Genomic DNA, 15,156 nt, shown 5'->3' with positions numbered 1-15,156 from the left:
TTCATATCTTGTACCCAGCAAGTAGTAGCAGAGAAATCAACCTGTCCCTTTCTTGAAAATCTCATGATAATCTTGCTCAATCTTCATGTTGGCATCCTCAAATAAGTCGACAAATCAGCAAATTGGTATGTGGATAGTATAATTGGGATGTTCTTCCAAATAGAATTCACAATTACGTTTGCTCTTATCATCACTTAACGCACGTACATTTGCTTTTTCCAGGGAGGAATGAATGATAAATTTGAGCAACACTAACATCTCTTGAATGAATAAATTTAAAGATGTTACATTACATGTTATATTTTACATTCGATCATTCAAAAGATGAGTATCTCGAGAAGGTCAACATTTATTGTTCATTTCAGCTTGCCCTTGAGAAGCAGGTGCTGGACTGTCTCTTTGTAGCCAATGAGGTGAAAACATTCCACTGTATTGTTGAGCAGGTATATATGTTCAGATTAATATCATTAACACAACTGGCCAGATATTATTCAGAGAAAGTGTGTGTGCTGAGTGGGTTGGGTGAACTTTATAATATCCAAATCCAATATTTAGCTCAAGGTAAAGTGCATTGTCAGGTTGAATTCTTATTTTATTTATTTGCAGCAGTTCAATACAGGGGCTGGGTAAGCCATTTTAGAGAGAATTGAGAGTCAAGTATGTCAAGGTCTTAAGTTACAATAGCAAGAGCAAGAAGGCATCGTGTATTTCACTGAAGAACATTGTTTAACTAGTTTACAGCATGTTTGATAGCTTCATGATTGTTGTTGCTAATACTATATTTTCATTCTAGATTTAATTTTTCTTGAATAAATTTAAATTCAGCTGAAACTGATATTTTTATTGTGCTGATGAAAGATATCTGTACTTTCAATTAGAAAAGAAAGTGTACTTTGTAAATTTGCAGTGTTTTAGAAATGAATTAATACTTTCCTTTTAACATGCCAGATTTGTAATACATTTAATATTTTGTTGGCTGTGAATAGTTCGGAAAATCAAAATGCACTGCAAGTCCACGCCAATCCTCATGCATCGAATTACACTATTGCAACACTAATTTTTTTTTAAAGTTTCTCCCCACAGTCCATTAAGTACACCCAAATTTCTTACACTCGGGCAATTTACAATGTCCAATTAGCTTAAACTCGCATATCATATGATCTTGCAGGAAATTGGACAATGTGAAAGGCAGCACTGGAGGCCACGAGCAGCAGTGAGAAGCTATGCCGGTGTGGTGCTATTCTGTATTTGTTCAAGTTATTCACTGGGTGAGATGCGACTGTTAAACTCTCTCCAATGTGCATAAAGTGAGCAAGAAAAATCCCAATTTAAATTAAACCCAGAATCAATGAAGACTTCCTACTAAGACAGGACACACTTCTTGCACGAAGAGTGCGGGACCATTAGAAGATTTGGAATTTACAATAATGGTACAATTACTACAGGTGGAGGTGCATGTGGCTGTACAACAGGTGGTATTCTGACACTGGTTAAACTAGAATAACAAGGTTACATGCTGTGCAGAAAGCTTATTTTTTTAATATAATGACCAGACAACTGAAACACCTTAAGACTATGTTTTTTTGTTAAATGCTGATTGTTGTCAGTTTGTTGTTGTTGATGGGAACAAGTGAAGAATTAGTTTGTAACAAGGTTGCTGCTGGAGAAGGTGATGGAGGCAACATTGTACCAGAACCATTGCCCTTTTGTTTTGTTGGCAACGTGGACTCCACAGCAATCTGCTGCTCTGCTCCGAATCTACTTCTTGCTTCATCTTCCTGTGGCCATAAACTACATTGTCTTTCTGCAGGAATTCTGGGATATCCCTTGGCAGTTTCCTCCGGGCCTGGTTTTGATAAGCACGTTCCTGAACACGGCATCTGTTGGGAATTTGAGCAGGGCCTGGGTGAGGCCAATATGTTTTTCCTCAGATTTCCATTCTCTTTCAAATGTCCCAATGAATGTGACCCTCCGGTAACCAGGAATGTTTCTGCTCCTCTGGGAGCTATCTTTCCACTCGGCGAGTTTATCTCAGTGCACACAAAGGCTCCGTGACGCTGGAAAGGGAAACAAATTCAGCTTTAACAAGCGGAACACAAGCATCTTGCGAATGCAGCTGTGGGCTGAGTTCATTTATTAGCTCAAGTGCTGGCACTCACTTGCTGCTTCCACTCCGCTGGCTGTCAGCCATGGCTCAGTTATCTACAGCCAGCAGATAATGGATATTCTGTCAGCTCGACTTATTCATGAAATTGAACAACAATGGAAAGTTTGGAATTAAGAACATGGCTTTGAAATGACCAAAAGAAGGGGCTTTTAATCCCGTTACAATTTGAATACTTTTGCCATTGATCACTCACAATGTATGCGACTTGAAAACTACATTGCGTGTGATTGTCACAATTAGGTTTCATACCTTGCAGCAGTGGTTCCCATGGATACCATTTCACACAGATTAGTTTGCAGGGTGATAAATTCATAACTGAATTTTGATCATCCATCTTTTGGGTGCATTCCACATAAAATACAATATGAGCTCACTCCGAGGGCAACCAGGAGTGAATATTAGTGTTGATCAGTTCACAGGTTACTCCTCCATTCCTGTGACAACTTGGGATGGTTGAACATGTTTTTTTCATAATTGTGTTATCAGAATTTGTATTCTCAAGTTCTGTACATAACTAAAAGGCAATATTAGACCTAAATTTCATTTAGCTTCTCAAACCACAAGTCCTCATTTCTTCCTGGTGTCCATCAGCTGTTAATTGCAGTATTTGAAATTTTAATTCTATTTTTTATTGCATTCACCATTGTTCGATACTCCTATAATTAGACCTACTGACACTTAGATAAATGTAATGAGAAACAAGAATTTAATTTTGTTTACTCAATATTTTTGTTTATAAATGATCCAGTAAATTTGCTACAAAACATTTTATACAATAAAGTAGCTATGTAAATACTAATTGTTTAGCTTACAGTGCAATAAAAGGAAGTTGTACTTGGTGGGATGGCAACATTTGTGGGGATTCCTGCTGCTTTAATATGCTGCCCCTGGATACCACTAGTTAGTGTTCAATACTGAAAGTAGCATACATGAAGTTACAGCATAGGTACAGCACAATAACATCTGCCCACCATCCCTGTGCTGAACAGGAAGCCAAGACCATCTCTTATGTACCTGCATATAATCCATACCACTCCATTCCCTGCCTATCCACGTGCCTATCCAGAAGTTTCTTAAACACCAATATCATATCTGCTTCAATCACCTCTGGGTAAAAACAAAACATACCCTGCACATCTCCTTTAAACTTTGCCCCTTTTATCTTAGATCTATGTCCTCTAGTATTTAATTTTTCCAACCTGGGGAAAAGGTTCTGACTGTCTACCCCATCTATGGTTATCATAATTTTATATACATCTACTATCAGGTCTCCCCGCGAGCTCTGGTGATCCAGAGACAACACTTCAAGTCTGTCCAACCTCTTCAACGAGTGATCACCACCTTAATCCAGGCATTATTCTGGTAAACATCCTCTGCACCTTTTCCACAACTTCCACATCCTTCCTGTAACATGGCGACCAGATCTGCACATAATACTACAAATGTTGCCTAACCAGTCTGATAAAGCTGCATCGACTCCCAGACTCTTATAGGCTTCAGTAACGACTGAAAATTGTCCCTAGTTTTTTGGATATTGCTAGTGTACGGGGATTACTGGTCGGCGTGGATTTGGTGGGCTGAAGGGTCTGTTTCCACAATGTACAGGTATCTCTAAACTCAATCCTATCCTGAAGAAATCTCTCCCATAGCTTCCAAACCACTAATGTGATGCTCAACAACTGGATTCCCTGGATTCTCTTTACTTCCCTTCTTAACCACTTTAGCTACTTTCCAATCCTGCAAGACCTCACCTGTAGTTAGAAAAGATGCAAAGACTTTTGTCAAGGCTTCTGTAATCTCCTCTCTTGCCTCTCAATAACCTGGAATAAATCGTATCAGATCATGGGGATTTCATATTTTTTTCATATTTAATTTTATTTCATATTTCAGATACAGCGCGGAAACAGGCCTTTTCGGCCCACCAAGTCCGCACCGCCCAGTGATCCCCGCACACTAACACTATCCTACACCCACTAGGGACAATTTTTATATTTGCCCAGTCAATTAACTTTGGAATGTGGGAGGAAACCGAAGATCTCGGAGAAAACCCACAGGTCACGGGGAGAACGTACAAACTCCTTACAGTGCAGCACCCGTAGTCAGGATCGAACCTGAGTCTCCGGCGCTGCATTCGCTGTAAAGCAGCAACTCTACCGCTGTGCTACCGTGCCACCCTATTTATCCGCCTTATTCTTCAAGAGCCTAAACACTTCCTCTGCCTTAATGTCAACTGCCCTCGCATATTAGCATTCTCCACACTGATTGTCCTCCATATCTTTCTCCTTGGTGAAAACAGGTGCAAAGTACTCCTTTAGAGCCTTGTCTGCATCCCCAGACTCCAAGCACACATTCCCTCGTTATTCTTGAGCAGTCCTACCTTCCACCTGGTTACCCTCGTCCATTCGTCCATCTGTCTGTCTGTATAAAAATCTTTGGGGTTTTCTTTAGTCCGACTCACCAAAACCATTATGTGAACCCTTCCAATTGCTTTTTCCGCTAGTATTCACTAGATTACTCCAGGTTGTCTCCAAAAGAACCATCACTTTTATAAACCTATTGATATTTCCTAAAATGATTGGCAAGCATCACATTTCATGTTCCATCCACCCCATTCCACAAAATCTGGGCTGTACTCGAGATGAACGGAAGTACTGATGCCTATGTGCATTATGAGAAAAGTTCAACTTTTTAAAAACTTTGTGGTGGGACCAGACTTTCGGAATGCAGAATTCCTGCTGGTGACAGTACTTACGAAACTTCCATGTGACAGGTTTGTTAATTTATAATCTGCCTCAGAAAAATAAACAAAGACTGGTTATTAAGGAAATAATTTGCTAGCTTCCTGGATGGATCAATAGCGCTCTTTCTACTAAACATCAATGTACATCTGACATGACCCGACTTTCTCCTAACATGCATCACGTTTTAAATATTTTCAATTTTATGACTTTTCTACTTCCTTCAGTGCACTTATCCTGACCTAGTCCACAGATTTTCTTTAATGCAGCTTCAATATTTATTATAATATTTAATATAGTTGGTACATAGAAATTCCAGCCACAACCTTACCTTTCCTCTGATAGGTTCATTTGGATATTTTCTTGCATCATATTGGTGAACGAAAGATATAAATTCTCGATAAACCTTTGGTGGAGAAATTAACTCATTCGGATCCACCTGTGGTACTTGGTGAGGGTTGCAACAAAAAACAGGCAAGTTTAAAAACAGATCAAAAGCAATGCTTCATAAGTGATCCTATTATTATGCTACTAAATGAGGTATGCATATTTTACCAATTAGATTTCTATTTTATTGAAAGTGTAATTAAAGAACAATTTGCGCACATTATGATAGAGTACCATACATAATTACAAGGTCTAGTATTTCATGCCAAAAACTTCAGATGGAGTCATATCACTTTGTTGGTATACTGAGAATCTTGTTTCAAGATCATTCCATTCCACCATCTCCTGTGTTTCTTGATCTGTCAAATATGCCAAAAGGCGGCACGGTAGCGCAGCGGTAGAGTTGCTGCTTTACAGCAAATGCAGCGCCGGAGACTCAGGTTCGATCCTGACTACGGGTGCTGCACTGTAAGGAGTTTGTACGTTCTCCCCGTGACCTGCGTGGGTTTTCTCCGAGATCTTCGGTTTCCTCCCACACTCCAAAGACGTACAGGTATGTAGGTTAATTGGCTGGGTAAATGTAAAAAATGTCCCTAGTGGGGTGTAGGATAGTGTTAATGTACGGGGATCGCTGGGCGGCACGGACTTGGAGGGCCGAAAAGGCCTGTTTCCGGCTGTATATATATGATATGATATGATATGATATGAAAACATTACGCTCAAAGATTCTGTTTTTAGCAGTATCGTCTTTACAGTTACCTCTGATATCTAATTTTTTAAATAGGATAAAGAATGTCGATACCCCAACTATAATTATTATCATTTTTCCTGACCAGTAAATGATTTCTTTAGATTGGAGTTTAATATGCCACTTTGCCATTTGTGAAAAGTGAGTGAATCCAAGGAACTCTATACCACTTTTGAATAAGCAGTATTGGAAAATTACAAATATACACAAATTAGAAAGGAATGAGCAAATACAATATTTTGAAATATTCAGGCAATTAGAAGTGTAAATGGTCAGTCAAGATTTGCATATGTAGTTGAATTTTTTTAATTATGATTATACGGTTAACTATACCATCACAATACATTCACAGCAGTCATCTTCTCCCTGAACTATCATCAATACCATAATTCATCCCGATGTGGAGGGCTTGACCGCCGGTTGCGGGAGCCAAGATCGTCCCGACAACGGACGATTCGAGTGCCCCGACCACGGGAGAACAAAGAAGGGAAGATGTTTGAACTTTTTTTGTCTTCCATCACAGTGAGGAATGTGGGGGAGTCGCTGTGGTGGATGTTCATGTTAAAATGTATTTGGGGGTCTTGTTGCTCTTTATTGGTATGACTGCATGGCAATCTGAATTTCACTGTACCTTAATTGGTACATGTGACAATAAACAAACCTTGAACCTTCCACACAAACTCATCTACAAATTCCTGTACCAAAGACTCAGTACACCTCTCTGTAACTGTTCCTCAGCATTCTGACCCTTAGACTGCAATCAGTAAGCAAAGGTGACAAAACATCCTCCAAGATGATTCTAAACATTAGTGTTCTTAGCCCTTTACTATCCTCCCTATACACACATAGTGGTTCAGCCAAACTCTGCTGTACCTCTATGCACAAGTTTTCAGTTGATGCCACTGCAGCAAGTCCAATAGTCACTCAATGAACAGAGTAAAGGAAGGAAATTGAGGACTTAGTAAAATGAGAGTTGTGAATGCAGCTCAGTCCTTCATGCAACCCAGTTTCTACTCTCCTCCCCCATGGGGTGAAAATACAAAAGATTGAATGCATGTATCATGCCATTGAAGAAGTCTTTCTTCCTTGCTGTTATCAGACTCAAATGGATCTCTAATGTACTAGGAATGAATCTTCCAATCTACCTTGTTTGTGATACTTGCACTTTTTTATCTGCACTTTCTCAGCAGCTATAATACAATATTCTGCACTCTGTTTATTTTCTCTTTGCACAACCCGATGTAATCGCGTGATATGATTTGCCTGGATATCATGCATAACAATGATGTTCAATAGATCTTGGTACATGTGGCAATAAACCAATACTCTTTGTACGTTGGAGAAGAAATTATAGTTGGTGGAATTACCATGTGTTTGTTGCCGTTCTTTCCATGCAGTAGAGAATTCAGATTTTCAAAAAAATGGTAAGATACAAATATGGTACCCCATAATAACCCATGTTGGACTGCAATTCTTTGCCAGGTTAAAAACATATTAAGTAGGAGAGTAAGCAAATTATGTTTGCTGAAGACACAAACAGGCGACATAGTATGTACTGTAAAAGATAATATTAAATTTACAAAAAAAGTGATGAGTGGAGTTCAGCAAGGGTACCCAGTGCTGGGGCAGCTTCTCCTCACATTGTTTGTCAATGATTTGGATAAGGGGATTGAAGGCTTTGTGGCCAAGTTTGCAGGTGATGCTAAGATAGGTGGAGGGGCAGGCAGTGTAGAGGAAGCAAGGACTCTGCAGAAGGACTTTGACAGATTAGGAGAGTGGGCAAAGTGGCAGATGAAATTCAATATAGCAAAGCATGTAGTCATGCATTTCGGTAATAAGAATAAAGGCGTAGATTATTTTCTAAATGGAGGGAGAATCCAGAAATTGGAGGTGCAAAGGGACTGGTGCGGGATTCCCAAAAAGTTCCCAAAAAGTTAATTTACAAGTTGAATCGGTAATAAGGAAGGCAAATTCAATGCTAGCATTTATATCAAGAGGACTGTAGCACAAAAACAGAGATGTAATGCTGAGGTACAAGTCGCTGGCACGGGCCGCATTTAGAGTACTGTGAGCAAATTTGGGCCCCATATCCGAGGAAGGATGTGCTGGCTCTGGAGAAGGTCCAGAGGTTTCCAAGAATGATTCCAGGAATGAGCGGGTTAGCATATGATGAGCGTTTGACAGCATTGCGCCTCTACTCACTGGAATTTAGAAGGTTGAGAGGGGACCTCATTGAAACTTACAGAATAATGAAAGGCATAGAGCGGATGTGGAAAGGATATTTCCTCTGGTGGGAGAGTCTAGGACCAGAGGTCAAATGTTCAGAATTAAAGGGCGCTCTTTTAGAAAGGAGGTGAGGAGGACGTTCTATAGTCAGAGGATAGTTAATCTGTGTTAATCATTGCCACAGAGGGTTGTGGAGGCCAAGTCAGTGAATATTGTAAAGTCAGAGATAGACAAATTCTTGATTAGAACGGGTGTCAAATGTTATGGGGAGAAGGCAGGAAAATGGGATTCGGAGGCAGAGATCAGTGATGATTGAATGGAGTAGACTTGATGGTCCGAATGGCCTGATTCTACTATAACTTGTGAAAAAAGTTCATAGATTAAGAAAATGTGGAAATCTGTGGCAAATGAACTTCAATGACAATTGTAGCGCATAGTTTCAATTTGTCCATGCATCTGGAATTCACTGACGTCTAACATTACGATCTTATAAGTTCCAAGCAATGGTCAATCCCATCAAAACAAAATCTAATGACTGCCATGGCATTTAACAGCATTACTAGGGCAGACACCCTCACCATCAACATCCTCAGGGTTAGAATTGACTGGACACATAGCTGGAGCAGCCACCCAAATAATAAGAGGACAGTAGTTGAGTGTTCTGCAATAAGTGACTCGCGCCCCACCTCTTGAAAACTTTTCTAGCACCTTAGCCACAAGTCAGTAGGATGTTGTTCCCCATCCACATGTGGATGAGCACATTTGGGAATCACTTCTAAACACCAAGGGTGTTTAAACATTTGAACTCTCTCGTTGTTTGTTCAAAGTTCTGTTGGGATATGGAGCAAAAATGAGTACATACATGGAACTCAGTCCATCTATTATTTCTCTAAATGGCAGAGTAGGCTCAAGAGGTAAATGGCCTAGTTTTGTTCTCATGTTTTGCACTATTGCATTTATAATCAGTGGCAATTATCCTGCAGATAATTAGAAGCAGTCCACGATGGAGCAATAGCTTTATTAGTTTAAAATGTTCCACATTTTTCATCTTGTAATGGTAGTAAAGATAAATCAGTTTTCACTTTGCCTCACCATGAACCTCACTTACCAGCCTACTAGATTCCTCTCTTCTCCCATTTTCAGTCATACATTTATGAAATCATTTGTTCAATATCCTCTTCTCTGATCCCCACCCTGACTACCCTTCAAATCACTATCTCCTGTCACCTTTAAGCATGCACCATCAACATCTAGCATTGTAAAACTCTTGGGCCATTCTGCAAATAGTGTTAATGAGAAAGACAGAGCGATAGGCTAATACCATTTCAATCTCTCATAAAGTCCTCCCACTGCCTTTTATAGTCTGGGATGAATAAGTAGAAATGTTTTTCTTTCCATCAGGCTCCAGCCATGGTCCACCATTTTTAAAAATCATTCCTTCTTCCTATCCAAGTCTGTATACTACTTTCCTTTTCCTCCCAGACTGCTGTCAACCTGTGCTCTCTCCAAATGTTTACCCATCCCTCAAATCTTAAATACTCCCGTCAAGCTGCCAACCACCTCTCTATTTCAGGAAACGGGGCTTCCCCTCCTCCATTATAGATGACCCCCCATTCTGCTTTAGTTAAACATTTTGTTCAAGATGGCCGCGCCGTTGTGTTTGGCTGCCTGCCACTGTATGTTTCTTTTTTTTTTTTTTTCCTAATCAGATGTGCAGCACTTTGGTCAACGTGGGTTGTTTTTAAATGTGCTATACAAATAAAATTGACTTGACTTGAGGCTCTCACTAGGGTCTCTTCTACATCCCGCAGCTCTGCTTTTGCTCCCCCTCCCCCACTCGCAACAAGGACAGAATCCCCCTCGTTCTCACCTTCCACCCCACCAGCCAGCGGATCCAACATATCATCCACCAACATTTCCGTCACCTACAACGGGACCCCACCACTGGCCATATCTTCCCATCCCCTCCCCTCTGCGTTCCACAGAGACCGTTCCCTCCGTAACTCCCTGGTCCACTCGTCCCTTCCTACCAAAACCACCCCAACCCCGGGCACTTTCCCCTGCAACCACACGAGATGCAACACCTGTTCCTTTACCTCCCCCCTCAACTCCATCCAAGGACCCAAACAGTCTTTCCAGGTGAGACAACGGTTCACCTGCACCTCCTCCAACCTCATCTATTGCATCCGCTGCTCTAGATGTCAACTTATTTACATCGGCGAAACCAAGCGCAGGCTCGGCGATCGCTTCGCTGAACACCTGCGCTCGGTCCGCATTAACCAAACTGATCTCCCGGTGGCCGAGCACTTCAACTCCCCCTCCCATTCCCAGTCTGACCTTTCTGTCATGGGCCTCCTCCAGTGCCATAGTGAGGCCCACCGGAAATTGGAGGAACAGCACCTCATATTTCGCCTGGGCAGTTTGCAGCCCAGTGGTATGAACATAGACTTCTCCAACTTTAGATAGTTCCTCTGTCCCTCCCTTCCCCTCCCCCTTCCCAGATCTCCCTCTATCTTCCTGTCTCCACCTATATCCTTCCTTTGTCCCGCCCCCCTGACATCAGTCTGAAGAAGGGTCTCGACCCGAAACGTCACCCATTCCTACTCTCCCAAGATGCTGCCTGACCTACTGAGTTACTCCAGCATTTTGTGAATAAATCGATTTGTACCAGCATCTGCAGTTATTTTCTTATACCTCTATTTGTACGGTTCTGCTTGGAGAGACTTCTACTTGCCTTCCGATTCACCTAAACCTCGCCAATTGATTACCACTTCCTTTTCCATTTGGCCTTATTCATCTTTCCTACATTACCCAATCTGATAAATGTCATTGCATATGAGCAGCTGCAGAGCAGATGTGATGTTCGCCTGTACTACAGTTATTTATTAAATAAGTGGACCTTTGGATGTTCCAAAAATCCAATATAATGTGGCTTATATGTGAAATAGAATGTATACTTGACTGAGGGTATATAATAAAAATTGTAAGTTATTAATGGCGAAAGCATAATCTGCATGGATTGCAGAGTTTACAGAGTAAACATTGTGGAACGATGCTGGTTTCACAACTATCAAAATTTTTAAATTATAATCACTCGTTAACTATACGACAAGATTTAAAACACTGCAGACTGCCAACATGAAGTTGTGTTACCACATTATAGTCAAAGTCAAGTCTCAATGTTCAACAAAATCCTCGCCCTACTACAACTTAATAAATTGTTAGATTCACAGAACATGCAAAGTGGTTTGTTTGAGTAAATTCGGACATTATTTTCTGATTATGTGCCAGAGTTTAACAATACTTACTTTCCTATGGTACTGTGAAAGAAAGCTTAAGCAGCAAAAGAACTGGAAATGCACAGGGTACCGTTTTATAAAACATCATTAGAGAATGTTTTCAGATCAATTAATAGGCATAGGCTTTGCAACAAATACTTTAACTATGATGGTTTATTCAGGAATTCTACTTATGTACATAGTACATCAGTTTATTTATTGAAGGAAGCACAACATTAAAATAACATGAATCAGCGGTGAACAAGACCCACGTTCGATTAGTTTTGCAACAAAGTGCATCTGGCATTCATTAGATTGGATGGACTGGAATGGTTTCCTTTGCAGCAGAGAAGGCTGAGGGGAGATTTAATTGGAATAAATAAATTGTGAGAGATTAGAGCGAATGGGTATGAAAGATTATTTTCCCTGACCAGGGAGACCAATAGGGGTACAAAATTGAGCAATTGGCAGATAAGGGGAATTACATTTATTACAGATGGTGGAATCATTCCCCAAAAAGCTGGCAAGACAAAAATCAAGAATAATCACAGCATTTTTAAAAAGTAATTGGAAGTTAAATGCAATTGGCCATTGCAGAGACATGACTGATAGGAAAGGGGTTTCAGGGTTTTGATGTTTCATACATGATAGAGGTGGTGGTAAAAAAGAGGCAGTAAAAAAAGTTTTACACCGATCAGAAAGAATGTCACAGCTGCACTCAGTGGACATACTGAGTATGTGTTCATTGAGACATTGTGGGTGGAGCTCAAATATAAGGAAGGTGCAGACACTCCGATGGGATTATACAATGGGCATTTCAATGGCAGAGTGACAGATGTGTAGACAGATAATGGAAAGATGCAAAAGATATCAAGTTGGGGGGACTATAACTTCCCCAATATTGACTGGGACTTGTGTAGGAAGGAACAGCAAATGGTGGTTTACACCGATGATAGACACAAAATGCTGGAGTAACTCAGCGGGACAAGCAGCATCTCTGGAGAGAAGGAAAGGGTGACGTTTTGGGTCGAGACCCTTCTTCAGAGTGGGTGATACTAGAGATATGGAAGGGCAAGGTGTGAAAATGGCTTAGATGGGGCAGAAGTGGTATGGTGCAACTGAGAGTGTTTCTTGAAACAGTATATGGGTAGCCCAACTAGAGGGGGGGACCAGAATGTAACTTGTATTGGGAAACATGTCCAGACAACTGACAGGCGTTTCAGTGTCAACATTTTGGAAACAGTGATTACAACTTCATATGTTTTAAGACAGTTATGAATACGGATAAGTTTAAATCTCGGGGGAAGGAACAAAATTGGGCAAGAACAAATTACAGCATTATTAGGCGGGAGCTGGAGAGAGTACATCAGGAGCAGCTGGTTTTGGGCAAGTCCACATCTGACATGTGGAAGTCGTTTAAAGACCAGCTGATCTGAGTTCAGGCCTAGTCTGTTCCAGTTAGGTGGAGGGACAAGGATGATATGGTCAGAAAACCTCGGATGACTATGACCTCTATCATGTATGAAAATTTGGACAAAAAGGAAAAGGAAGCATAGGCAAGGTTTTGGAAGATGAAATCAAATCAGAAATCAGATCGGACGGACTTGAGGAATAAGGAAAACAAGAAAGAACTCAAGCTGGGAACAAGTGGGTCAAAAGGAGACATGAAATGTCTGTGACAAGGAGAATTAAAGAGAATCCCAATACATTTACACACACATTAAAAACAAGGCAAGGCAGGTTTATTTATATAGCACATTTCATACAGCAATGGCAATTCAAAGTGCTTTACACAGAGCATAAAAAATACAGAACAAGGAGAAAAGGTAGGACAATTCTGTCAACATGTTAGACGATGACAGAAGCCAACAGCGAGCTAACGTCGTCTAACACACGATAGAGTAATAGAATTAGATAAAAAGTAATAAAATATACAAAGTAATAGAATAGACCAAAAGTAAGATATATAGAGTAACAAGAATCAAAGTGCTAGTCATAGACAATGCAGAACATGAAGGTTTTAAGCCTAGTTTTGAATATATTTAGAGTTCTGGCCTGTTTGAGTTCTTCGGCAAGTTTATTCCAGATGCACAAAGTGAGATGGTAATGAGGGAGAAGACAGGACCACTCAAGGATAAAGGAGGGGATTTACGATTGGTGTCAAGGGATGCACTTGAGCTACAAAACATGTACTTTGCATTTATCAAGGTACTTTGGTATTCAGCAGGAAGATGGATATGGAGGATAGAGTTTTCAATGCGAGATATACTAAAATGCAAGGGTGTTCCGAGATCAAGGTGGTAGCAGTGGTTTTGGGTCTCTTGACGAGCATGAAGGTGGATAAATCTCAGTGCCTGATGGGATCTCAGAGGATTTCAGGAGCCTTAATGAAGATCCTTGTATCTTTTCTAGGCACAGGCAAGGTGGCGGAGGACAATGGTAGAGGCTGATGGTACATGCCCAAGAGAAATAGGGATAATCCAGAGAACTTTAGGCTGGAGAGTCACATATCAGCATTAGTGAAGCTATTGGAGATGATTCTTAGTGATAGGATTCACTTGCATTTGTAAGAGAATGGGCTAATTAGGGACAGTCAGTATGGTGTTATCGGGCAATGTCATGTTTTACAAATGTGATTGAATGTTTTTTGAGGCAGTTACTAAGGTTGCCTAGATTAGAGGATATTAGACACGAGGGGAGAATGGACAAACTTGAATTGTTTTCTCTGGAGCATCGGAGGCTGGGGGGGGGGCAGACCTGACAGAAGTCTATAGAATGATGAGAGGCACAGACTTGGAAGACGGTCAGAACTTTCCCCCCAGGGTAGAAATGTCAAATAGTAGTAGGTATAGATTTATGGTGAGGGGCAAAAAGTTTAAAAAGAGAAATGTGGAACACATTTAATTTTTATACACATACAATGGTAAGTGCTTGCAACCCACTGCATGGGGTGGAGGTGAAGGCAGATACCATAGTGGCATTTAAGAATCTTTTAGATAGGATCTTTTAGCATGGAAATGCAGGGAATGGAGGGATATGGATCAATGAAGACAGAAGAGATTAGTTTAATTGGGTATAATGTTCAGTACCAACGTGGTGGGCTAAGTAACATAATCTACAAGGCTGCGGACAAGGAAAATGGATTATGATAGACATTTCTTTGCTGGCTGATATACATTCTGGGGATTAATTGACTTCCTCCATGACAAACAATTCTATGATTTCATTAACTTTCCCAGCCACCACCTTAAAGTAAATCCAAGAGCACAGCAATTTGGCATACATCTCAATGCCAAGCATAGCTTCCTTTGCCATTAACAAAGATACATTCTTCTACCATCCCTTATCTTGTTCTCTCCCGACACTATTCTTTCAAAATCATTCATCGATTGCAACTACTAAAGACTGCATCTACAGCCACACGATGAGCAGCCCTCTTGACAGATATCAATATACTTTCCATGTTTCATTGTTCCAGTAAACTGATTGCAAGGTCTTCACCTCTGCTTTAAGACCATCCACAGATGGTCCCAAACTCAGTCATCACCTCATTTGAGTGCATCTCCTTCAATGTTTTTCCAGTACTTGTTTAACATCTTGTTTGTTGTTCCA

At 40.6% G+C, this 15,156-nt stretch overlaps 1 protein-coding gene across 1 annotated transcript in view; it reads right to left on the bottom strand.

Moving 5' to 3' along the window:
* Positions 1-227: 227 nt before the first annotated feature.
* The window catches only part of LOC144596493 (ciliary microtubule inner protein 6-like), a 36,322-nt gene continuing 21,393 nt past the window's right edge, over positions 228-15,156 (bottom strand). Inside the window, exons 4-5 of the mRNA XM_078404835.1 lie at positions 5,237-5,352; positions 228-2,057 (exon numbers count right to left, since the gene is read on the bottom strand). Of these exons, the coding sequence (XP_078260961.1) occupies positions 1,587-2,057; positions 5,237-5,352 (587 nt within the window). The 3' untranslated portion in view covers positions 228-1,586. The remainder of the gene's footprint in view (positions 2,058-5,236; positions 5,353-15,156) is intronic.

Source organism: Rhinoraja longicauda, chromosome 9, assembly GCF_053455715.1.
Source record: "Rhinoraja longicauda isolate Sanriku21f chromosome 9, sRhiLon1.1, whole genome shotgun sequence".
NCBI lineage: Eukaryota > Metazoa > Chordata > Chondrichthyes > Rajiformes > Arhynchobatidae > Rhinoraja > Rhinoraja longicauda.
Note: the sequence above shows the minus strand (reverse complement) of the source record. Positions and strands in the feature narration are given on the sequence as shown.